General features: G+C 36.4%; 1 protein-coding gene across 1 annotated transcript in view; it reads left to right on the top strand.

Annotated features, from left to right (window-relative positions):
* Window positions 1-26725, top strand: part of LCP1 (lymphocyte cytosolic protein 1) — a 550854-nt gene that overhangs the window by 323637 nt on the left and 200492 nt on the right. The window contains exons 6-8 of the mRNA XM_044071582.1: window positions 8999-9131; window positions 9367-9448; window positions 13647-13812. Of these exons, the coding sequence (XP_043927517.1) occupies window positions 8999-9131; window positions 9367-9448; window positions 13647-13812 (381 nt within the window). The remainder of the gene's footprint in view (window positions 1-8998; window positions 9132-9366; window positions 9449-13646; window positions 13813-26725) is intronic.

The raw sequence follows: 26725 nt of genomic DNA, 5'->3' as shown, positions 1-26725 counted from the left end.
CAGTCATGGTGTCAATGGTGGGTGACAACTTGCACCATGATGGACACTGGTTCCAAAGGTAGCCACTAACACCTGCTGACCTGGTAGTACTAATGCTGCTCCCAGCATCATAATGACAGTGAAGATGCTATACACCAAAAAATCCTTGTGTTCAGAGGAAAGACTGCCCAGCTCATTGCACTAGTTTTATTACATTATTAAATCACTTTGCCAAGTCCGATATAATCATTTATATGTGTTACAGCTCTCATTAACATATTTATACTCATTTGCATGACAGCATGCTATCATTTCGGTATGTGAGATCACACTGTTCCTGTCTATGAACCTCCACCTCCCTGTGAGTCATCCCTCACTGTGCTGTTTCATTTAACGCTGTTTGTTTCTAAATACCATCCATCAGCTTAAAGTGTACCTTGCCTGCAAAAGTGAATGTGTTTTACTTTGCACAGTGTAAGAAATGTAATGAATTCTATAAAGGAAACACTTTAAGAAAGCCAAAAAGGTGTATATTTATTGATATGTTTGGATTTGTTATCCTGTGTAGTGATCTTAGCCAAATGAATCTATTTCAGGTTCATTATGGAAGAGAGAAGTACAGAACAAGACAAATTACAATAAGGTACAAATTAGAAGGCACAGGTTTTAGGTATGAAATATCAACATACACAAAGTATAATGCAACATGAAGCATAACATAAGAAACACCAGTTTATTTATTTTTTGAATTTATTAACCTGTGTAGTATACTTAAAACCTATTTCAGGTTCAGCCTGGAAGAGAGAAATACAAAACAAGACAAGGCACAAAAAGGTTCATATTTCAAGGCACAGGTATTACTGAATATTTAAATACAGAGTGATAGTCTTGGGTCATGAAAAAGCTAAATATTTTTGAAGTTATTTAGAGAGAGGATAGATTCTCTTTTGAGGCAGAAGCAATGATAGGTAGACCATCTTCTAATTCAGCCATTAAAATACTTTTACCCAATGCCTCCCTAGCTTGAGGGGAGACAAAATGCAACATTTTTGTAAGCTCAGAAAAATGTTTAGGATGCTGGTTCTAGTTTTCTTGCTATGTGTTTGAAAGGAGATTTTATGGTCTATCCAGAGTTCAAGATGAATTATTAACAAACGTTTATTGTTGTGACCTATAATATACCATTTTAAAAGGAGTAAAGCTACTTTTTGATTGGAACCTTATATAATTGCTTTGGTTATTGAATAATTTACGATTAGCTTTTTGCTGTTTATCCAATTAGCAACCATTTTTTTTGGTCCTGTTGCTTTTGAATCTTTATGAAATGTGGAAATAAACCTGACTTGTAAATAACTATATCATCTGCAGAGAATAAAATGGGAGTTTGGGGATGTTCTCAGAAAAGTTTGTTTAAGTACAAGGATAATAGTATTTGGACAAGACAGAACCTTAGACCTGTAGACCTAGAATAGTTTTCACTTATTTTCACTGATAATGGGCAACTAGAGAAAAAGCATTAGATCCATATAGTGGCCTTCTGTTTACACTTCATCCAAGAAGGGAAGCTTGCAATATATTGTAGTTGACTAAACCAAAGGCTTTTGTGAGGTTAATGAACATTGCACTGCCAAAAGTATTTTACTGATATCATTTATAATGTCATCAATTCATTTTTATATAGTTGTTAATGTATGGCAGCTGGACCAGAGACCATACTGATTAGTTTTAAAGTATTCAGACCGATGAATATAAGCTAATTTGTCTAGGATTATACCACAGGTTAGTTTAATGTAAATTGGTCAAACACCTGAGAGGGTATTGTTTTTTGGAATTTTATTTATGAGTTTAGTAATGGAGTTTTTCTAGGTGCCTGGAAGGGGGTTCCAACCAAAAGGCAGATTATGCATATGTGTAGTGGTTTACTGCTATTATCTGGAAATGCTTCAGTGAACCCGGGGGATAAGTTGCTGGCATCCATCAATGAGTCCTCTGTTAGACTATTTAGACTGTTATTTTATTTCACTTGATTTTCTTTTTATGAATTAGAATCTAGTAGTAGCTTAGGGACATGTAAAATTGGAAGGTGTAACAGGTGAGGGCATTTTAATGGAATCCTTGTGGAAGCACTATAATCCTGTGAGTAAAAAAAAACTATAGTATATAAACATTCTGCTCAACATAATGAAAATGAATTTATGTTTCAAGTTATTGATGAAATGGAACTCTCTATGAAAGAAGGTAATACGAACACTAAACTAAAGAAAAGGAGTACCATTACAGCTAATCTTGCAGTCAAGTTGCCATACTGTTATGAATGATAACACCAGCTTTAAGGCCATACTATTAATAACTGGTTAAAATTCTCCATCTGTAATGTCATGTAGAGAGGTATATATACGTCTATTGATAAAGTAATACTTGTTTGATCTGATCAAATCTTTATACAAAAAAGCACTTATCACCAGTTTTAATTAATTTATTATGTTATGTATTATGTTTTATTAAATGTAAAGTTTTTGCTTTATTCTTATACTAAATCACCCAATCCATGATGTAGGACTTATGATACAAGACCTCACTGAATGAGTATGTCATCTCCCTACTTAGGGCCAGTGATCAAGGAGCCTCAATCCTCACCACTGACAATGGTGGGAATGTTCACTGTGAGAGAAATAGACACACACAGTATTTTCAGATGCATCTCAGTGCACCAAGTACAGTTTCCCTTAAGACGACACAGAGAAGGCATACTCCAGTCCTGGGGCTGGGATTTCTCTCCAGACCCCAAATAAGACTCCCACTGACACAGCTATAGAGTTGAGTCTTTAGCCGGGTGTTCCAAGCCAAATCCTCCACCACACTCTCTGTAAAATCAGTGCTCTCAGTATCCCTGTTCAAAGTAGCTGACACAAACACTCTCTTTAAGATTTGATTTGTACACACACACACACACACACACACACACACACACACACACACACACACGCACACACACATACACGCACACACACACACACACACACACACACACACACACACACACACACACACACACACACACACACACACACACACACACACACAACTGGGAAAGGTTGGAACAGCTTTCCAACTTTGCCACCTCCACCCAGACTATAAGGTAGATACACTGCCACCAGAACACCCAAAGCCAGCTACTCTAAGGCTCTTACCAGGGTACCCAATTAATCTTAGTAAAACTAATACTTATACAAATGGTAGTGGTAACCAAGCAGCAAGACTTTCAGAAACATGGAACCACAGTGCCAGTAAATAAATGCAATTACTCTCAAAGGTTAAATCTTTTCTAAAAGACCAGCCACAAAGAAAGGTATAGATACATATAACAATAAATAATAAAATATAAAACATGAAAATATTGACTATTCACAATAAACACCAGGTGTTCAATTCACATAAAATAAAAATAAAAAAAAAACCACAGATGGAAAAATGCAATCAGATACAGAAAAAATATTTAGCTAATTTCCCTATATTTTCCTAACTGACTGGAGAATTACTGTTCCCTAGTTACTTATAAAAATGAGGCAAGATGAAGGTAGATGCATGTGTCTTGTCAGGTCTCAAAAAACAGAGTGCATCTATCACATCTCCCACTAATATTCAAATACAATTTCAGTTCTGGCTAAAGAATGACATCACATCTGGTCACCTGACTCTGTGGTTCCCACACTCCCCCTTCACTACAAACTGAGCCAGGATTTGGCACAGAGGTGTCACAATACACACATAGAACTTTGCTAAGGCTTAATACAGCATCTGGAAGCTATAACCCAATTAAAACACTAAAGGCTTTTCACAGATATTGCATCCATGGCTGCATTCAGACCTGTGAGAAAAAATCTTATGGCCTAAACCAAGTAATTTAATTTCAGGATATTTTACTTAAGGTTAGCTGGGCTGCGTTTAACCCCTTTCCTTCCAGTATCCTCTGTTAAGTTATATACATTTACTCAGTTACAACAATGCAGTCTGACATACATGCATATTTATTTTCTGTCCAGCAGCACCCACTGTTGATACATTTCTAACACAAGCAACTTTACAAATACATTTTAACACAAGCATCTGTACAAACCAGTTTGATATTCAAATGGCATATAATTCTTTACAAAACTCAAGCTAGCTATGCTGGAATATGTTATACATGCACTGCCCTACTCCAGCTAGCACAGCTGGTGCTACCTCACATTATCACAGAGTATATTGTTTTTTAAATGTGGGTTGCACAATGTTGAACACCCCCTCTATGATGCAAGACCTCACCAAATGAGTAACTTACTTTTTAAATGTAGGTTGTGCAGTGCTGTACAATCTACTTACAATGCAGGACTTTACTGAATGAGTAATGTACTTTTTTAAATGTAGGTTATATAGTGCTGCATATGCCACTACGTATGATACAGGACTTTACTGAATGAGTATGCTATACAGTGTTGCTTTGCTTTATTTTCTCCCCTGTAATACATGACAGTGCATAGTGTATTATTGAAACATAGGATGCCTGGTGCTGTTGTGCTGTGCATGCAGATGCAATGTTATATCTCGGGCCTCTTTATTTATATGTGGAGTATATACCACCATCCTGCTATGCGTGCAGTCATATCACTCCCACATGCCTTATTTATGACCACTGTAGGCTGCACAATCCTGTTGGTGTCAATCACCATTGTGCTAAGTATGTCCTACCTGTTCTGCTGTAGCCCCTACAGTACCTTTTCTCCTAGCAGTACTAAGAGTAAATGAATAACACAAAAAGCATCCTTGCTCTGTACCAGTTCTATGTCTTGTGTGCACTGAGAAAGAGTTAACAGTAGTGCAGTTTTTATGAATCATAAGACTGTTGTCACATCGTCTGAATTCCTTTCTGTACCTCATCTTGTGTACAGTGCAAACAGCTGCTTAAATTATGTCCCAGAACAGTATTGGTACAGCAGTCCTGAGACTTCACTCCCCCAGGCCAGTAATCAAGGAGCCTGAATCTTAACCACTAACACTGGAGAAGGACTTCACTTGGAATACAAATGGATACATTCAATATTTCCAGATGCAGACCATTCTGCATCAAGCACAGTTTCCCTTATCAGTACACAGGGAACACAGTCAGCCCAGGATCTAGATTTCTCTGTCTGTCTCCCTCCAGGTCCCCAATAAGACTCCCACTGGCACAGCTTCAGAGTGAAGTCCTCAGCCAAGTTCCCAAGCCAAGTCTTCCACCACTCTCTCTGTGAAAGCAGTGCTTTGCTAAGGCTTAATACATCCAAGTAGCTGACACACACCCACTTTGAGATTTGATTTACACACACACACACACACACACACACACACACACACACACACACACACACACACACCCCTGGGAAATGCTGACACAGGTTTACTAGCTATGCCACCTTCTGCCCAGATTATAAGGTAGTTATTACTGCCAGCAGGCACTACAAAAGCCAGCTACCTAAGGCTCTTGCAAGGGAAAACACTTATACTGGTGAAATTAATATTAATACAAATGGTAATGCTGACCAAATAGCAAGGCTTAAGGAGTGGCCAGAGCTGTCACCAAATAAATATATACAAATATTCTCAAAACTTAAATATTTTTCTAGAAGGACCAGCCAAAATGAAAAGTTTAAATACATTTAATAATAAATAATAAAATAACATAAAAATACTAAATATCTATTTACAGTAAACACCAGAGTTTCATTGACAGGAAATACTAAAAGTAACACAGCTGGAAAAATTCACACAGTTACAGAAAAACAATACTCAGCTATTCTCACTATATTTTCCTGACTAATCTAGAAAATGACTGTTCCTACTTGCTGAATAGAGCAAGGCAGATGATGTGGGTGAGTGGTCCTTGTTGTCAAATCCAAGACAGGATATAGAATACTGAGAGCAATCTCCTACTCATCTCTAAATATTATTTCTGGCTTACAGAATGACATCACACACAACTGATTACCTGACTCTGTTTCCAATACTATTCCCCATCATTAGAAGCTGCCAGGGTTTAGCACCTATGTACTACACTACATACTAGACCTTCAGCTACGTTTTATTAAAGCATCTGTAAGCCATAAAACAATAAAACCATGCTACTCTTCCTACAGGAGCTACAAACTATACTCTAGCACAGACACATTGTGTCTCTGGCTCCATTCAAAACTATGGGATAACTTCATTATGGCTTAACCCATAAAGTAATTTAAGTTCAACCATTTTTCAAAGTTTGTTGCAGTTGGATTGTGATTAACCTCTTTCCTTTCATTATCCTCTGTTAAAACATATACATTTAATTCAGTTACAATAATGCATGTACATTTCTTTTCTTTCCAGCAGTGCACACTGTTTTTACATTTTAACACAAGCAACTTTACAAATATATTTTTCAACACAAGCATCTGTACAAATCAGTTTGATATATAAATGACATAATTCTTTACAAAATTCCAGGTAGCTGTGGTGGCATATGTTACACATCCACTGTCCTACTTCTCCTGGCATGGCTGGCAATACCTCCTATTGTCACAAGTCTCACCACTCCCCCCTCCACACACACAGACACACACACACACACACACACACACACACACACACACACACACACACACACGTTTTTGTTGTTTCACAGGTAATGCTTTTTTTCTGGAAAATTCTCCTGCAGAGAAAAGTGTTATGAGGCTTTGTTTAAGGAACCATACACAAAAAAAATTGTGTTATATCCTTTTTGTGGCTGTAACTGCTGAGCAAAAGTTTTGGCTGCTTCTTTAAATATTGACTACAACATCTGCTGTCTTCCTTTCAGTTTTGTTAACAAAATGTCCACTTTCCAATATAATTTGATCATCAGTTCTCAAAACATTTTTCAAGCAACTGTGTCCATATCCGATTCTAAAGATGGTTTAATCTTTGTTAAGTGTATATAAAACTCTAGATTTGTGGTATGTATATACTCATCTGTTGTACATTTATTATCTGTGTTAGACAATTCCCTTAGTATTTTTACAGAACTGTAAAACTGACTAGCACTACAGAAGCTGTAGTGAATGTCTGAGCATCACAACTTTTTGGTTGACAGAAAAAACAGGATGCCCCTCTTTAAATATTGTCTGTAGGAAACATTTTTTTCTATACATTGTGTCATTATCTGATTATTATAAAATGTAAGCTACAGGTCTGATGTACAAAACTGGCAAAATGGAAATATGTTCATGTTTATTGTTGCCTTAAAACCAGTATGTAGTTTTCAGATTAGTTGAAAGCATCATTTTTCCTTTGAATATCAGTATGTGTCACACAGTAGTGAAGCAAATTGCAGCATGTTCTTCATTTCCTAATTTGGCAACCAATGCAGTACCCCTTGGTCATGTGGTGAACACTCTTGCATGACAAGTAGGAATGTGTACATGCACTGTGCTTACTTAACTGCAGAACTTTTTTTACTCAGCCATCCATTCAGTCTGCATTTCTGGTTTGCTGTTGTTCTTGAGCACAATTATGATAATATATATTTCTGTTTATTTTGCAAAACCCTCAAAGAAGTCTAAAGTTAGAATTTATTTATGCAAAGGCAAACAAAAATCAAACTGCTGATACCTAAAGATAAAGGAGAAGGTCTTGACTCCGTTGATACATGAGCTGCTTGGGAAAAGTTAAAAGATCTGTTATTGTTGAACAATAAATGCATATCTTGCAAATCAGATTGTCATGTAGCTCAAGGCTGTAAAATAGCAGAGTAGTTCCCAGAATGTAAGTGGTTGAGTGAGTGGCAGTGTACTGAGCATAACTTCCCAAACTCGTAAAGAAACAAATGTCACTATGACTAAAGATTAACACAAAGAATTGACACTTAGAAATGTGAACACTGAACAATTAGTTATTTGAAATTCCCTGCAATACATTTAAAGTATTTCACAGGGGGTTCACCCCCTGCACCTCTAATGTGAGAGCTTGTGCCTACCACAGCTGCTAATTAAACATGATAACTCTTACATCATCATATTTTGGAGTAAGGGAATTTTCCAAGATACTGCAATCTTTATCTTTTTCTGTAGATGACAGGAGTTGCACATCTCATGTTGAACTTTAGCATGGCATAATGAAAGAACGTTTATCTGGAAAATGATGTAGAACCAACTTGTCAAAAACATAGCAAAGCATGTCTTTCACATTAAATCCACTACAAAGAGAAAAACACCTTGTCTCTCTGAGTTACAGCAATGATGAAGTTAGTTATTTAAATTAGCATTGGTATTGGATTGTAAGATGAGTCATACAGGAAGGGTCTGTCCCCCACTCCTCTGTAAAATAAGCAGTGTAATGCTATCTGTAAAGTGCTTTGATATGTCCAGTATTGTATAATGAAGTTCTACACTGCTGCAGCACAAACTAAAGAGTTCTCCTTTGCAATGAACTTAATGCACAATGGCATTTTTGTAATTTTCCAGCAAAAGAGCACATTGCCATGTGTCAAGAAAATGTTTCATTACCATATGCTAATTTGGGAAACTGTGACTGGTAATCTTTTACCATATGGCAGTTTGGGAAACTGTGACTGGTAATCTTTTACCATATGGCAATTTGGGAAACTGTGATTAGTAATTTGTTACTTGCCCACTTACCATTCTGGTAATTACCCTAGTTTGGTTTTAATTATTTCATTTCATACAAAAAAGAAGCAACTTTTTATTATCAAACAGTGTTAGTCTGGCAGTTAGTGCAGAGCTTTAAGGCTGTGAGCTATTCCAGGTTGTTTCCCAAGATCCAAGGTTTTTATTCCTTAGCCTTCATTTACCTACGATGTGACCTTCACCAAATCACTTAATCTGACAGTGAATTGGGTAAACTGACCTTGTCTCCTCAGTGGTCTACTGGACTGCATGCCTACTAACTACCTTTGAATCAACAGCTCAGCTTTTTAATAGCTTGTACATAAAACTGTTTTAAAAATGTGCTAAATGGAATTTTCTACTTACAGAGGAAGAAAAGTATGCATTTGTTAACTGGGTTAACAAGGCGCTAGAAAAAGATCCTGACTGCAAACATGTCATTCCAATGGACCCCAACTCTGATGATCTGTTCAGTGCAGTGGGTGATGGCATTGTTCTATGGTATGTTAAGTGACTTTATTGCTCATAAAATGTTATTGTGATTGACTAAATTAAATGGCTATCACTGTTTCTTACATTTCAAATATAGATGGATACATTTAGCAGAAATGGCCTTAGCACGGCAACATTATCATCTCCTATTATTGAAAAAAACACCAAACAAAATTTAATTAGCTTTTTAATCACTGATAATTTTTCTAAACTAACAGTGTTTTTTTTTTGTTTTCGTTTTTAGTAAAATGATCAACCTTTCCGTACCAGACACCATTGATGAAAGAACAATTAACAAAAAAAAGCTAACACCATTCACTATACAGGTATGCCAACAAATATACCTCCTTTAATCTTAATCATAGAAATAAAACAACTCTGATATATTCCTAATACCTTAGTAGTGCATTTTTAGTATTTACTATATGACTGATAAGATTAAGATCTACTCTCAGATAGTGAAAGAGTTTCATAACCCATTGGCTTTGGTTGCTGATAAAATGACTGTCTGTAAGGCATAATGCTATCTCAAGGCATTTACAGTAGGTTCAGTTTCAAGCATATAACCTATTTAACCAGCTTGATGATGTACGTCTGTGCTGCCATTTTATCTATTTCATATCTGTTTCATGATATATAAATAGGGTTCTGTCCCATGGGTTGACAGCTACTTAGTCAACCTTTTGTGATCGACTAAACAGCTGGCCAACATGTTTCTGAGACTGGATAATTCCTGGGGTTGGGGAATATGCTGAAGGTTGTTAGTGAAGGTAGAGAAAAGTAAAGGACCAAGGATGGAGCCTTGGGGAACATCCAGTGTGACTGGTAATAAAGGAAAGAGTCCTTACCTCCACTGTACTGCTTGCTGTCTACCTGTTAAATAGCACTGAAACCAGGTAATGGCGGGTTTGCTAAGATTCAGTTCTGGGGGTGAAATGAGTTTATTGTGGTTAACCATATCAAATGCCTTAGAGAGGTCAAGAAAGATAGCAGAGAAACAGTTGCCATTATTTCTATGGTTGTTTACTATACGAGTGAATGACATTCAATTACATATAGGTTATTATTTTTACAAAATACAACAGTCTGATACTTTAAAATAAAGGTCATTAACAAGAAAAATAGATTTACTAAAAAGGTCATCAGAAAGTCACAAATTCTGCACTAGACAGCATTTAATCTTTATATCCATTACATCCAAAATGTGGAATCACCCCCTTATCTCACGACAACAAATGTCAAGGAGTTATTCAGTTAATAAAACCATTATAGCTATTACCTTCTGTTCATTTGGAAATGCAGCTGTGGCATTATTGCTTTATCTTTCTCCTGACACTCCACCTTTGCCTATCATACTTTTTATTTAACCATTTATGTGTTCATATCTATTTCGCTCCATACATGTCGGCCTTCTTTCCTCCCTGCCTTCTACCACTATTTACATTTTTATCTCTTCTACATCCTCACCTCCCTCCTGCATTCCCACTTTCTCCCTTCTATGTTCCTCAACTGTTTATACTTTCCTATGGTTCCTTGCATTGACTTTTCCTTGCTTATGTTGAAGTTTACAATGGTTGTTATACTTTATGCTTCTTCAACTTACAGAAGAGACCTGAAGGTAAAATTTAGTGGTAGAATAATTAGTAATACAGGTAAGAGAAAAAATTCAATTAAAACGGCCACCAGTATGAAGTGCCAGGTTAAAATATTATGTGTTTTCTCCATGAGGCCTTTATCTGATAAAAACAAATAAATAAAACTGAGTGTTATTATACACAGCTGGCACTTTTCCTATTAATATTAATTAATAGCAGTTACTCTGTCATGTTTGAGTTCATTTACTGACAAATGTTACAAAATAAAAATTATGTACAGTGTGAATGTTAGCTATCCTATATATTACTTTAAAGAAGTTAAAGATGTCGATAATTAGCATGTTGGAGATGGGTGTATTCAATGTATATGAATACAGTCATATATATAATATATATATATATATATATATATATATATATATATATATATGGGTCTACTTAAAAACACCGACGACGAGAACACCGAGGCCGGAAGATCGACAACTGAGATGACCAACAGTTTAAAAGCACGAAACTTCACATGCCCAACAAACCACAATCAATAAAACAAAACAAATACCTTTTCTGAAAAACACACACACAACACAAGCACACCAAAAACCTTACAAACCTACACTAAACCTTACATACATAACTATCTATGCAATAACCTTAACCCAAACCCTAACCCTAAGGTCCGTCACTATCGCACACTCACCTAACCTGCGCCCTAACCCTAACTCACTTAACCCGCCCCTAACCCTAAAATCTGTCACTATCGCACACTTACCTTACCCACACCCTAACCCTAACTCACGTAACCCACCCCTAACCCTAAAGTCTGTCACTATCGCACACTTACCTTAACATGTTGGTGTTCTCAGCGTCTGGCTTTTAAACTGTCGGTCATCTCAGTTGTCAATCTTCCGGTCTCAGTGTTCTCGTTGTCTGTGTTTTGGCATGCCAGTGTTTTCAAGTAGACCCATAAATATATATATATATATATATATATATATATATATATGTGTGTGTGTGTGTGTGTGTGTGCATATATATATATATATATATATATATATATATATATATATATAGAGAGAGAGAGAGAGAGGCTGTATTTTGAAAGAAGTTGGACTGCTGTCTAATCGCCTAAAATAAATCACAGTGATAAAAATGTGAATGTGAATCACAATAGGAAAGTAGTTGGATATTCAGACTAGTTGCATGCAGTACTGTTGTTTTGTGAATTAAAACATGATTGTTTATAAATGGATTTGGCCACAACTAAATAAAATGTCATTAAATAATGTCCAATAAATTTACACTATACAGATAAACAGTGAAAGGAGAAAAAAGAATGATACATAATAGATAAGGTGCAAGTGTCAATAGCAAAGGGCATTCAAAGTGTAGAAATCAAATTCATTTGAGAGAAGTGGCAGAAAATAATCAACGAACAGCATACACAAGAGCATCCTTCTGTATCTTTGTCATTATTATTATTAAACTCCTTTCAGGAATGCAGATTAATAAATAGTGGTGTATCCTGAGTACCAGCCTACAGCAAGAGAAAGTCAGACCACAACACCTATTGTAAAGACATAAGTGTATACAGTAATGACTGCGCACAGCTAGCTATGATCATATTGAAGAAGCATGGAACGCAGTGCAGTGCATAGCAGGTCTGATGCACAGAGTCTCAGGGAATGTAGGCCCATGTACTGAGGCTTGGATATTCGGTAAATAATATCCACACTCCTTAGGAAGGAAGGACATGAGCACAGTATTAGCTGACCACACAGCACTAAGAGCAAGGCTTGCCCTCAGTAGGGATGCAGTGCTCAACATTAGTTTACACTGTCAGCCACAGTAAGGGGACAGCACATAGATACCTGCAGGAACAAAAGCACTGTATAGGGCAAGCAGACATCAGGGTGTGTAGATGCCATCAAAATGAGAAGAGTTTTGTGTGTGTGTGTGTGTGTGTGTGTGTGTGTGTGTGTGTGTGTGTGTGTGTGTGTGTGTGTGTGTGTGTGTGTGTGTGTGTGTGTGGCCTGTTGAACATATATACCAGTGATAAGCAAAATCCCCCAAAAGACAAAGGATGCCATATACTTGTCTTTCAGTTAGCACTAAACCCTCAGCAATTTAACTTCAGCTAATCCACTGGGCATATATCCAAGTTCTGGAAAGCAGCCATTGTGGCAGTTGCAACAAGTTATAACATCTGAACAGATCTAGAGTCAACAGCTTATTGTGAGTGCAAATTTCTATAAAACTGCCACAGTAAAAAAGGTTTTTTTAGAAATTCAGTGTCGCTGGTCTCTTGTGGCATAACCACGTCATGATAGCTGGCCACATTGCATGTCTTTGTCCCTTCCATGCAGTGGTAATTGCGGTAATTAACTCATTACAGCCGAGTGCACCTCCAGGTGTTTCTGCAGTTACCTCATACTGTGCCTCTAGGCATCAAATATTGCTTGTTCATATTTGCATTAATAATTCCAAAACCATGCTACATAGAAGGTATCAGAATATTTTATCTTGAAGCATACATGATGACAAACATGACTGTATTGATATTTGACCTCTGTCAATGACTATGTGTTTCAACAGTAAGGTAATAACTTCATTTTTAATTAAGATGATCTGCACTACTAACAAAGAACACAATTACAGTTTTTTTTTTACCTGTAACGTAAACGTGACCCCTGGTGCTAAATGATCACTTTTGGAGAAACACAGAGGTTTGACCTCACTTGAAACATGGTCCTCTATGTTCTACATTTCTGCAGTTCTTCAAGTAAATAGTTTTAATTTTACAAATGGGTACTTTTATGAACTTAGATGGTAAACAGTTGAGACAATGTTATGTGCTATCAGTCAAATGCTATAGATGCAGAATTAGTCTACAGCATAGGATAAAGTAATGTTTTCTTCTGACTTTTTACAGGAAAACCTTAACTTGGCTTTGAATTCATCTTCAGCCATTGGATGCCATGTTGTAAATATTGGTGCAGAAGACTTAAAGGAGGGGAGGCCTCACTTGGCATTAGGCCTTCTGTGGCAAATTATCAAAATTGGTCTATTTGCAGACATTGAACTCAGCAGAAATGAAGGTATCTGGTGCCACTTTTGTAATTTATTGCTGTATTCCGCACTTACTTTTAAAATATACAACTTGTGTTAATCTTGATTATTTAGATTATTAGCTTAGGACTTAATATTTAAAGATAAAGCAATATTTGCATGTATTCTGGTATAAAGATGCATGCTTAGACTTCAAAGTATCATATAAATTGAGGAGATGATGTATGACATAACATAACCTTGTTTCTAAATGTTGGCAGGCAATGACTTAATTTATTGATTATAAATAAATAAGGTAACCCGATCACCAACACGATAAACAACCTTGAAATTAGACAGTATGATGACTCAGAAGGTAAAACAATAAAGCATAGAACCGAAGCTGCCACAGGAAACAGAAGTTTAATCCACAAGCCACAAACAGTAAACACCTCCAAATACACAGTACGTTTTCGTTTCTCCTACTTCATCAGATGTGGGCTGCTTCCAAAGCTAACACATTTTATAGAGCACATTGTTTCAATTAACAAATCAGCTTTGCTAAGCAATCAGCTTGTAATTGAGAAAAAGTGAAAAAAGTGCTTTTGTGCTTTTAACCTGATGTTAACATTTTATGTTTTATATGATAAAAATTTGAAAATAAGATCAGCCAAATTGTAATATGTGTCTAATAGGAATTTCAAGAAAGTTGCTCAAACCTTACTTATAAAGAGTCCTAAATGCTTTATAAACTCTCTACATACTTTTTACTAAACATCTTTTTTGTTAAGTAATTTTTATTTAATGTTCATTTGAATGCAATTTTAATAACATGTTTTTTAATAAGTTTTTTTAATCAAACAGTAATAAATTAATTTTTAACATGTGTATGTATTTATAGACCAAGCATATATTAAAGTAGGCATTGTTAGAACTCACTTTATGTAAGTTATGTTTTAAGGAAAAGGGAATGGTTTGTTATTTTGTTGTTCCTTGCAAAATCTTTGTATGGCCACTAGATGATGGTAAATGGATTAGTTTTTGCAGAAGTTTTTCTTTCATCAAAGGAAAGTTTAATTTCATTTTTTACTTATTTAGTATTTTTTAATTCATTCATGCATTTTACCAAAATTGAACACAGTTTTAAAATTGAATGGTTATTTATAATAAGAGTATGTGATTTAGTAATGTATTGACACACACCTTTAAATTTTTATCATATAAAACATAAAATGTTAACATCAGGTTAAAAGCACAAAAGCACTTTTTTTTCACTTTTTCTCAATTACAAGTTGATTGCTTAGCAAAGCTGATTTGTTAATTGAAACAATGTGCTCTATAAAAGGTGTTAGCTTTGGAAGCAGCCCACATCTGATGAAGTAGGAGAAACTAAAACGTACTGTGTATTTGGAGGCGTTTATGTGAACTGTTTGTGGCTTGTGGATTAAACTTCTGTTTCCTGTGGCAGCTTCGGTTCTATGCTTTATTGTTTTACCTTCTGGGTCATCATACTGTCTAATTAATTTATTGATTGCTAACTACATATGAACTGCTAGGTACAAATGCTTATTGTCCAGGGTAACCAGAAGACTTGAGTTTGGCGTAATAACTTTAGAGTTAACATAATCTCGAAACAAATGTGGAATTCAACTTCTGATTTCAAGATACAATGGATGCCTTCTTGCCATAACCATTAATCTTAGAAAAATTCAGGTTTTGATCTTACACCAGGTGCTTGGAGTGATTTTTCCAACAGTGACATTTCAGAGCAGCATAAGGAGGTGGGGGGTACTGTACTTAGCATAGCAAAGGTAGGGTGAAAAGGGCAGTTGCACTGGGTGCAAAGTGTTAGGGTGGGTGATTAGCAGATCCCAATCAGTCTTCAGCACATATCATAACAGCTACTTGTGACATTTAAAAGTAAAAAAAAATATTTTTTGGGATGTGCAATAGTACTCTGCATGTGGCATAAACTGTAGCAGGTGTTTACTATGGTAGCAAGCAGTTTGCTATAGTTTCAAAGGAGAAAAGACCCTTTTGTCCCTAATTTTAAAGAATAAAGCTTTTTTGCCTTTTTTTTTCTTTAGTTCCTTAAGGTTGAAGGAGGCAACAGATTGGGGGAAGGTCCTGAGCACAAAATTAGCTAGCCACACCCTTGGCCATCTTCAGAAAACATGGGAAACCAAGATCCACTATGCCTGAGTTTATTTAAAAAGTAGGTTATTATTTCTTAGTTAGCATCTGTAAAAATCATTCCCCAGATAAGTCCCATTATCTATGATACTACCAGTGTGGAATTTCCCAAGTACCCCCAGCCAGATTTCCTGTAGTGACTATGAATAACTCGGGTTATTGTTAAAACAGGCCATGTGCCTAATATGGACAAACCCTGTCAAAAACTACAGACACATGCATAGATACATGTCCTGCACTTTCAGGATATACGGTCATGAATAGTTGGAGATATACATAAAGCTATGATGCCATGTAGTAATATGTCTCTACATCTGACTGGTCTGCCATAATTTCAACAAACAGAATTCATTATTTTTTCTTTTAATAATATAAATGGCATATTGTTAGGTCTGGGATATTTGTAGATGTGGTAATGCTATCAATTATCATTATTTCTGGTAGTTTTCTCATCAGTCCCAAAAAAAAAAAAAAAAAACAACCTTCTAGACCCAATTTTATTTAGTAAATGTGTCTCCACAGACTGTGTCCTCAACATGAAATAACAGAACCCGTTGATCTCTAACCATAAGGGTGGTATCACAGCTATTGTCACATCATCTCACTTAGATCATCCGCAATGTTATGGAAAGGATACCAGTAAAACTGGTCCAGAAGGATATAGACAGTTTAGTGTCTTGGATATAAATAAGCATGGTTTTATGAAAGGTATATCATGTCTTTTAAACTTGACCAATGTCTTCAGATAAGTCAGATTTGCACTGGCTGAGATTCAGTTTTTACGCACATAGCATATCTTGATCTCACAAATACATCTGCATTCATCCCACATACAAGCATTATACATGATCTCTGTGAGTTCATGGCTAATACTTATCTGATTTTCAGTTGACTCTCTGGAGCAACCCTAGTGAAGAAGATGACTGGCTAGTTCTCCACACCAGTTGAAGCAAACAGTGAGACCCCTTTGGGCTATACACTCAGTGTTCACTTTTTGACATCTTCTACTCAGGTGTCTAAGACAGCACCATCAGTCTGTAGATCACCAGGTTTTTTGATGACGCTAATTCTTTAGCATGGATTAAGTATAATTCACTCTAGTTTAAGAGCAATAAACTGATACACAATACAGGCAAATAAGCATTGTCATTTTTGAGAAGCAATAATATTGGAAGGGCACTTAAGCTAGAGAATACAATTAAGACTCTAATTGCATTTATAAATGATTATAAGTAGAAGCATGTGCACTGATAAACAAATTGCATGATAGTAAGAAAGGCCTTAATGTGTGTCGTATGATACCCTTAGATTTTTAGTTCCACTGTGAATGCTGTTGTGGTCTTCGACACCCCACTGATTCCACCACTCAGCGAGTGTAGTGCCTCTATCTGTTATGCTGCAGACAAAATATGTGACAAAGTCACCACAATAGGGTACAGATATTCTTTACTGTGAAGACATAATGGGCTTGGAACCCTGAGTTACTGAGACAAAATAAAAGAAATGTCCATGTTTCCTCTCGCTCATATTATCACCTGAGAGCAAGAAATCTGGACAAAGCCATAAATAATGGGGGACAAAAGCCCCAAAATAGGGACTATTTTTGCTCTTTCAGATTTAGAAAGTTCATGGAATAACAGGTTTTACATTAACAAGGATTTTTTGAAGGGTGTGACGTCTGATACTGAAATATCTGTCATTATTTTCTGTCTTGACTCACCAATGATTTGCTAGTGATTTTCAAGAACATCAAAATCTTATGAAGAACATGCCAAATATATGAGGCAATTCTGGACATTCTGCAAAAATCTGGACAGCTGAAAGGTATGTCATCAACCAATGTTTCTCTCTCTCACTCATTTGGAATAAACTCCTCTTTCCCTTAAAAGAGTGATAGTGCCTCTCAGACTTCAAAAAGGAGTTAGAAGATTACACATCTGTAAGTAATTCCCAGCATGATAACTGTATCAAACCTCTTGAAGTCAATGAAACCATAAGCATTTTACTGACCTATGCATGTATAACACACACCACTGGACCTAAAATCTGAAAACCCAAACAAAGCCATCTAACCCAATACCATATTCATGGGTGACTTTAGTTACCCTGTAATTAACTGGGAATCCTATACAACACCAAACGTACAGGCACAGAGATTCCTTGATTTTGTAAACATAAATTCCCTGGACCAGACAGTCAATACACCAACCAGGGGTACAACCATACTGGATCTGGTCCTCACTAATATTGTGCAGTCCTACTGTAATCTCTTCCCTGGTAAGGTCAGACCATAAAATGGTCTCCTTTGAAGTAAAATAAAACCTGGACCCCCAGCTAAACCTGGAATATTCAGGAACTACTCTAAGGCTACCCTCCTGCTATTAAGTGATTACCTGGCAACATTTCAAGACCCCATAAACCCTGACCACACTGCTGCCTATGCAGAACTGTTCACAGAAACCCTGTACAAGCATGTTAATAGCTGCATAGAGGCAGCTGCACAAAACAGGAAGAAGTACAGAATGAACTTAAAAAAATAGCCACCCTGGTGGAATCACAAACTCAATAGGCTGTATAACAGAAGGAAGAAAATCATGGCAAACATTAGGAGGTGCAGCACCCAGGGGGATAAAAGCACTCTCATCAAACTAAACAAACTGCTCAGAGGTCTACCAAAACCAAATTTGAGGTAAGTTTGGCTTCTCAAGCCAAGGACAACCTCAAAACATTCTTTATCTATGTCACAATCTCACAGGCAATAGGCAGTTGTGTGCAGAGCTCATTGTTAGTGGAGCCACCTAAAATGAACCAGAAGATATAGCAAACCTCCTGGCTGATAAATTCAGCTCCAACTTTACTCCTCTCTCCCCATCAACCTTCCCTCAGGAAATATTATGAAATATAACTGCCCCTACTATCACTAGGGAACAGGTCTTAATGCCCTCTGTAAGACCAAGAACATTGCATCAATGGCTCCAGACAATATCCCAGGATGCCTTCTCTGGTATTACTATTTAATTGTAGCCTCTAAACAGGCTTCATGCCTCATGAATGGAGAACAGCAGCAGTCATCCCTCTGCACAAAGGTGGGCCATCTACATACCCTGGAAACTACAGACCCATAAGTCTCACTAGTCTTATATGTAAAGCCATGGAAATAATTATCATGGAAATCATCAATAGTAATATAGTAAACCTCCAGACACTGGACCCAACCCAGTTTGGTTTCGTCCAGAGCAAATCATGCTACTCAACCTGGTGGACTTCTTTGAGGCAGTAACCAAAGCAATGGATGAGGGAAAAATGGTTCACATTGCCTACCTTGACCTGGTTAAGGCATTTGACACAAAACCCCACTTGGCCATTGTTGGCAAACTCAGTAGGTTAGGTACAAACTCATATGTCACCCAGGGGATAGCCAACTGGCTCACAGACAGGACCCAGAAAGATAGAATTGGAGCGCCCACCTCTACAAAGAGGCCAGTCACAAGTGGAGTCCCACAGGGATCAGTCCTTACACCACTCCTTTTTGGCATTTACTTCTCTGAAGTCAAGGCCAATGAAAGTGGTCTCTGGCTGACTAAATTTGCAGATGATTGCAAGTTAGGAGCTGTCATTGAATCCCACACTGACACAAATGTTCTCCGGGAGGGGCTGACACAGATAAACAACTGGTGTCATAGCCATGCACTAAAATTAAATGCCAAGAAATGTATAATAGTATCCTTTGGGAAGTCATCCACCCCTGGTAACTATCATATTGACAACATACCCCTTAGAGTTGACCCAGAAGTCAGGGACTTAGGGATACACATAAATAGTAATCTAGAGTTCGACCATCACATGTCTATAGTAATGAGGAAATCATTCTTTGTTGCACAACTTATAAACAAAGGTATGACATCTAAGTCCAAGGAAGTCATTGTTCTTCTGTATTTGGCATTCATCAGGCCTATCATTGAGTACAATGCTCCCTTTGGTATGTACCTAACTAGGCACACCCAACAAGTGGAATGTCCACAGAGGTTACTCACTAAAAGAATACAGGGCGTAAGTAATATGTCCTATGCAGACTGTCTCAAGGCCCTATCCCTGTATTCTGTCTCCTACAGACGTTTGAGGGGAGATCTATGCCTGGCATACAGGGCATTGTCAGACCTCTCTCTAATAGACCTCCTGCATATCCATAACACAAACATCACCAGAATTACCCATTCTAAAGACTTAAACTTTGTCTGTGATATAAATAGGACCTGATGGAGAGACAGGTATGTATCCCAGAGACTACCCCATCTATGGAACAGGCACCCCATCCATGTGAAGCAGAGTTACTACCTAACCCAATTCAAGTGTGACTTGGGCAATTGGATGGGGAACAAGAAATTCATACCTGGTTTGGCATCTGTGTCTCTAATGGACACAGGCAACCTGTAAATGGTTCATCTCCCAACCCCCTACTTACACTTATCAGGGGTATCAGAACTTGTCAGAGATTTGGGATGCATGGCAAGGCTTGAAAAGGTCCTTGTTTTCGTTAACCTAGTAAACACCTATGAACCTCTAAGATCCAACATCCTAATACCTGAACCCACCATTATATTTCATAAAAAACATAAAATGAAAAAAATGAAGAAAATAAAAAAGTACGCTCCAAAACTAATAAAATTATAGACCTAAACTACACCTACACTGACTCACAACTGTGAAACTCTTTGAGGGCAAACCTACAGAGAAATATTTTAAATGTTCCCTACAGAAAATCATACAACTTGCAAATAAAAAAGTCTTCCAAAACCCCAGGCAATCAGAAAAATACATGAGAAAAATAAAAAAAAAATAAAAACTACACCTTTCAACCAACTTAAAAAAAATAAAGAAAAAAAAAAGAAAAATTCAAAAAGTACACCTTTCAACCTTCAAATAGCAATCAGGAAAAACTTTATCCCTAAAAATAGTTAAAAGTTATCTCGGGTAACCCTGTATAGCTACCTGGCAAGTTCAAAGTTGCAAAATGAATGATAACAAGGAGCTGAATTACCTGATATCCTTTGCAATGTAGTCCATTCACAAAAAGTAGCACATTCATGTTTCTCTGTACAATTAGTAGAAAAAGTAAATCTCAAACTTTGAGTAGAAATGATTAAGTAAAAGCACTAAAAATGATATAATAGCGTGTACATAGAATATGTGGAAGCACGGTTGTTGATGTGTAGAATATGCAGTACCCCAGTTGTACAAACATGTTACATGACTTGTGGCTTTAGAGCTTATCAGGTAATTTGTTCCATAGCCCCACCATACAAGTGTTTTGTACATCACCCCCTCACCTACATGCACATGTCTTGGTAGGAACATAGGCACCAGCACAGTAGCAATGATGTGGACAACTGTCATGTACTTTTTAAGTTCTTATTTGTTAATGCTCTACAATTTTTATACTGGTCCACCAAAAGCGATTAATATCAACAGCTACCATAACTAAATTGCTTCAGTGCGGGCACGCATGATTATATGTTGTTTACAATACACAACCCTATATAATTAATCAAATACTAAATACATCCTTTCCTACCCCTGGCCAATGTGTATTTATTTGAATCCCCAACTTCCAAATACTATAGGATTACTAATTTGCGTGCAGCTTGCAGAGGCTACAGGAAGAGGAGTGGTCGGAAATGACCTAACCAATGCAGTGTACATATATGATAATTAGTTGTGCCTCAGGGAAATAAAAGGGTGGAATTAGAATATCTAACAACATGGCATAAGGTCTTTTCTGAGGAAGTTTACATCAAGATTTTTATTCATCTCCTGGTCTGAACCACTAAAGCAAGCTGCACCTCTTATTCTGTCCTAATGTACTGCTTGCACTTTGACTTTAATCATTAAGCAATCCAACAAATGTACTCAGAATTTCATTTGTACATTATGCTTAATTCCCTTTATCAGAAAAGATGTATAAGTAAGATGCTCTCTGCATTCAAGCTTTTAATTTCATGGGTTCCATTTAAAAGAAGATAAGGGTTCCAAATAGTGTCTGGCATTTTATACTCAAGTTTAAACAGTTTGTACTGTACAGAGTTTTCAGTCTGAACCAAGACCAGTAATATTTCTCTAAAAGTTTAGTTATCAATGTACTTGATACTTTACTGGGTTCACAACTAACCACACAGAAGCATGCTAGTCATAGTGTTACTTTAGGAGGTCTTATGTTCAAATTTTATGAACTTCATCTAGAAAATGATAGCAATCATACAAAAATAAGACATGACTTCATTCTGATGAAGTGCACTTTGATAAACTGCACAACGTAACCCATAAAGTTTCACTATATATCTTGATATCTGTATAAGAAAAGAGTCTTAAGAAACTTATTAAATCATCAACTCATCTGAGGTTCAACTCATCAAAACAATGAGCTTCACAATTTCTTCTTCTCCCCTTTTCCTTCAGTTTTGCGGCATAGAGTTGGTATATATAAGTAATTGGAGTGTGTGTGTGTGTGTGTGTGTGTGTGTGTGTGTGTGTGTGTGTGTGTGTGTGTGTGTGTGTGTGTGTGTGTGTATATATATATATATATATATATATATATATATATATATATATATATATATATATATATATATATATATATTTGGGGGGTGATGCCACCATAGCAGCCTTTTCCACAGAAGGATTAAACATTCACTGCAAAAGTCATCAATAGAATGAATTATAACTTTGATGAGTTGTACGTCAGTCAGCCATTATGAATCTGAATCTTAGTTGTCTAAGACTCCCATAATGACTCATTAGTGTCTGGCATATAGCAACAAGCCTGACTTATTGCCATGCCCTTCAAGAAACATCAATATTCCATTTTCTGGTAGTAAGGTTTTGACCATTTTTGTATAGGCCTACAATCAGCTGAAACAGTTATGTATTTTTTAAATTAAATGCTTTCTTCTTATAAATTTGCTAGTTATATTTTTTATAGACCTTGAATGTTGTGTCTTTCCAAAATTCACATTTGAATATATCTTTATTAAGCTGTAGACAACTAGATTCACAGACATTCTGACTGCATACAGAAGCATGCGGCTCAAAAACCATAATGTTCATCTGTCTGTACACACTCAGTGTGCCCCACAGTAGAACAAACTATGCACTGAGTGATGTCTCTCTGTGCCCTTCATCTTACAACATACTCAGTGTTTGTGTGCAGTAGAAGCAGCTGGCCACAAAGGTGGGCCTAATAAGAAGCCCCATGGTACTGAAACAAAGCTATACATCAGTTTGACATTTAAACTGTACCTATTACAAATGTAGGAGGATCAACCCACAGATGAGTCCCATTAGTGGAAAATAACAAAGAAAACTCCACTGGCCCTTATAGATACAGATGCATGGTTGAAGTGGGTACAGTAACTAGAGAAAAGTATGTAAGGCACCCTAATATAGGCACCTGGGCATACAAGTAAAAGTATCCTTGCATTATTCCATCCCAACCCAGGACCTTATAATGTCAATGCATTTCAATAACCAGCATTGTATACATCAGTGCACTTGCAAAATATAGGAGAGAATTCTAGCTTCATAGATTCAACGTTCATTATCTTGTAATGAGTTTGTCATGTTTTTTTTTTTTGTGTTACTGTTATTTATTTTTGCATTAGGATCCCCAGTCTGGCATTAGGTCCCTAGTAGAGTATTATAGGCATAGTATTTCATAGTAGAACAGCTATTGCCTTATAGACCATACAACATCACATCTAAATAATCTATAAGAAACAGAATAAAATGACAGTTCCTGAAACCTTTCTAAAAAGTTCAAGTTTTTCATCCCATTGATTTTTCTGGTAAGAAATCATTGTACCTTTTCATGTTTTTTTTGTTTGTTTTTATTGGATTTGTTCAAATGCAATGCAACACAATATTGTATTCATTAATGATTCAGATTGGTTTGGTATAAAGTGGTACAATGATCTCCCTTGAGTAACTACACAGGCTATTTACAAAATAGATGGGCAATAGACAAGGTTTTCCTGAATAAATTGAAATTACCACCATTGTTCCTTTGTCTTTAATGATGGTGTAATATTTATGTCACAACTCTGTATTATAGTGATATTTTATGTCCCCTTTGCCAGACTTCATGATGCTGCATTTACTGACTGTAAAGGCAAGGGTATCAGTACTATACCAGGTATGTAGTTATTCTAGACAGTTTTGGAGAACTTCAGCACCTTTTGTTGAAGTAATTATGTTAGCCATTTTGCGGTCATCAGCATATTTGGTTACCCATTGCCAAATTCCCATTTTCAACTCTGTAGAGACTTGTTCAGAATGAAGTAGTTCCCAGTACAGAGCCACATGAGTTGCCATTGCTAGCCCTTGTCAGTATAGACAGATAACCTCCATCTTTACTTATTCTGTCCTTTTGCTTAACCAGTGTTTTATGCATGGAACTACATACGAACTGGCATTTAATGCTATTAATGTGTCAATTATTCTTAATGAATGGCTGCAACAGAAGCTGTTTTTTCATAAAACTATACCACAACAGGTCAACGCTGGAAACACGGACACTTAGAGAGTAAGCCTAAATAAATTACAAGAGGCTTTGATTAAATTCAAGACTTTAAATATTGAAAATGCTTATTTGGGGGAATGCATAAGGCAGGGGATAGTGCCTAAAGGACTAAGGGTATATAAGTACCCGAACAATGTGTTAGTGGGATCTGAATTTCATAAAGAATTACTTGTGATTTTTGATAGATGTGGCTTAGAAATCTTAAAAACTATTATTCGTAATAATGAAAGAGAGATGAAAAGTTTACAGGAGCATATTGATGTGTTGAATATGTGCATTAAAAATTACTTGCTTTTTGGTGTGCAGAATGAGCAGGGCAAGTATTTTAATCTTAGAACTGCCATAGATAAAAAATGTGAAGATATTTTAGATAGGAAATGTAAAAAATTAGATTGTGATCTGAAAGAATATGGAGAAGGCAAACAATATCCATTGCCTAGGTCACATTATAATAATGTACATAGTGGAAGAACCTACTCACAGGTCCTACAGGAATCAGAACAACTAGTGTAGGATAACGACGTATTAGTCAATTCCAATGGGATGGAAGTGCAGGACAATGGTGATAATGGTTATATATCCCCAAGAAGGTCAGAAAGACTCAGACAGAAAAATAATAATAACAACCATTTTTTCAAAGCCCCTCTCCAACAGAGGGGAGGGGGCAACAGGGGGGATATACAGGTAGTAACACAAGTAGGCAATGAAGCTGGTATTCAAAATAGTTCACATATTGTAAGCTGGCAAGGTTTTCACATTTTTAATTATAGTAGCTTAGAAGTAACACAGAATTTTTTTTTAGTTTGTTTATGAAGGGGTTTAAATATATACCCATGAAAAGGGTAATTTATCACAAACTATTACTGATGTCAAGTTGTTTATTAGAAAAATTAATTTGGAACAATTCTTTAATGGAAATGCTACAATAATCCCTAATGTTGGGGTACCCAGGAAGAGTAGTGTGTTTAACCTGCAATTACATCCACAGTTAAAAACCTGGAAATTGTATTGGAAAATGAAATTAGAAATTTATATAAAAACCCAGAAAAAATACGCACTAGAAAGAATTTGACTAAGGAAGAGGGTACCATATTAAATCAGTTATGTTCTAATTCTCAAGTACGTCTAATGGAACCTGACAAGGGAAGGGGCATTGTCATCATGGATAAAATTGTATATGAGGGCAAAATGCTTTCCCTATTACACGATGTAGATAAATACAGTCAGATGTCCATTAATGAAATTAATATAGCTTATATGAAAATTGATTTAGCATTAAAGGATTTATTTTATCAAGGGGTGATCAATTTTCAGACATACTCATATTTACAAAATAATTCACCCAGATTTCCATCAATATTCGGTATACCTAAGGTACATAAGGCCTGTTGTAGCCTCAAAAGGCTCTAAGATAGCATCTGTAGCAAAATTTCTGCATTGGAAATTAAAGGCTATATGGTGGGGGGTGTCCGCATATCCTTAAATATTCCTGGGATTTTCTTGGCAGAATGCAGCCTGAATATAGTGTGGATGGTTTAGTATTTTTATGTATTGATATTGTGGATCTATTTTCAGTTATTCCACATGACACAGGATTATTGTGGCTTGAGAAAGCATTAAGAAAGCGGGTTAATATTTCTGAAAATGACATTTTTCTTTGTTTGGAACCAGTGGAACTTGTGTTAAGAAACAATTTTCTATTTTTTGAGGGAGAATTTTATCGGCAGGAACAAGGGGTAGCTATGGGGGGCAGTTGTGCCCCCACCTATGCCGATATTATTGTGTCATTTTGGGAATATAAATTTATACAGACATGTCCTTATGCACAATGTTGGAATTTGTACACTAGATACCTAGATGATATCTCCATATTTTGGACAGCAGATATGATTAAACTGGAAGAATTTATGAATTATTTATGTCAAACTACAAATTTCCTCCAGTTTACACACCAAGTGACAATAGGGTAATGTAATTATTTGGATGTGACAATATATAATATTGGAAATGGGTTTAAATCAGTGGTCTACAGGAAAGCCACATTTTCAAATACTTATATTAGTTATGGCAGTGCACACCCAACATTTCAGAAAAAAAGTATTATTCAGGGACAATATGTCCGCATAAGTCGTATGACATCCAGTGACAAAGATTTTCAGAAGGAATGTATGGTCCTACAAAGTATGTTTAAAGGACAG

Source organism: Protopterus annectens, chromosome 5.part0, assembly GCF_019279795.1.
Source record: "Protopterus annectens isolate FY-2018-M chromosome 5.part0, PAN1.0, whole genome shotgun sequence".
Classification (NCBI taxonomy): Eukaryota; Metazoa; Chordata; order Ceratodontiformes; family Protopteridae; genus Protopterus; species Protopterus annectens.
Note: the sequence above shows the minus strand (reverse complement) of the source record. Positions and strands in the feature narration are given on the sequence as shown.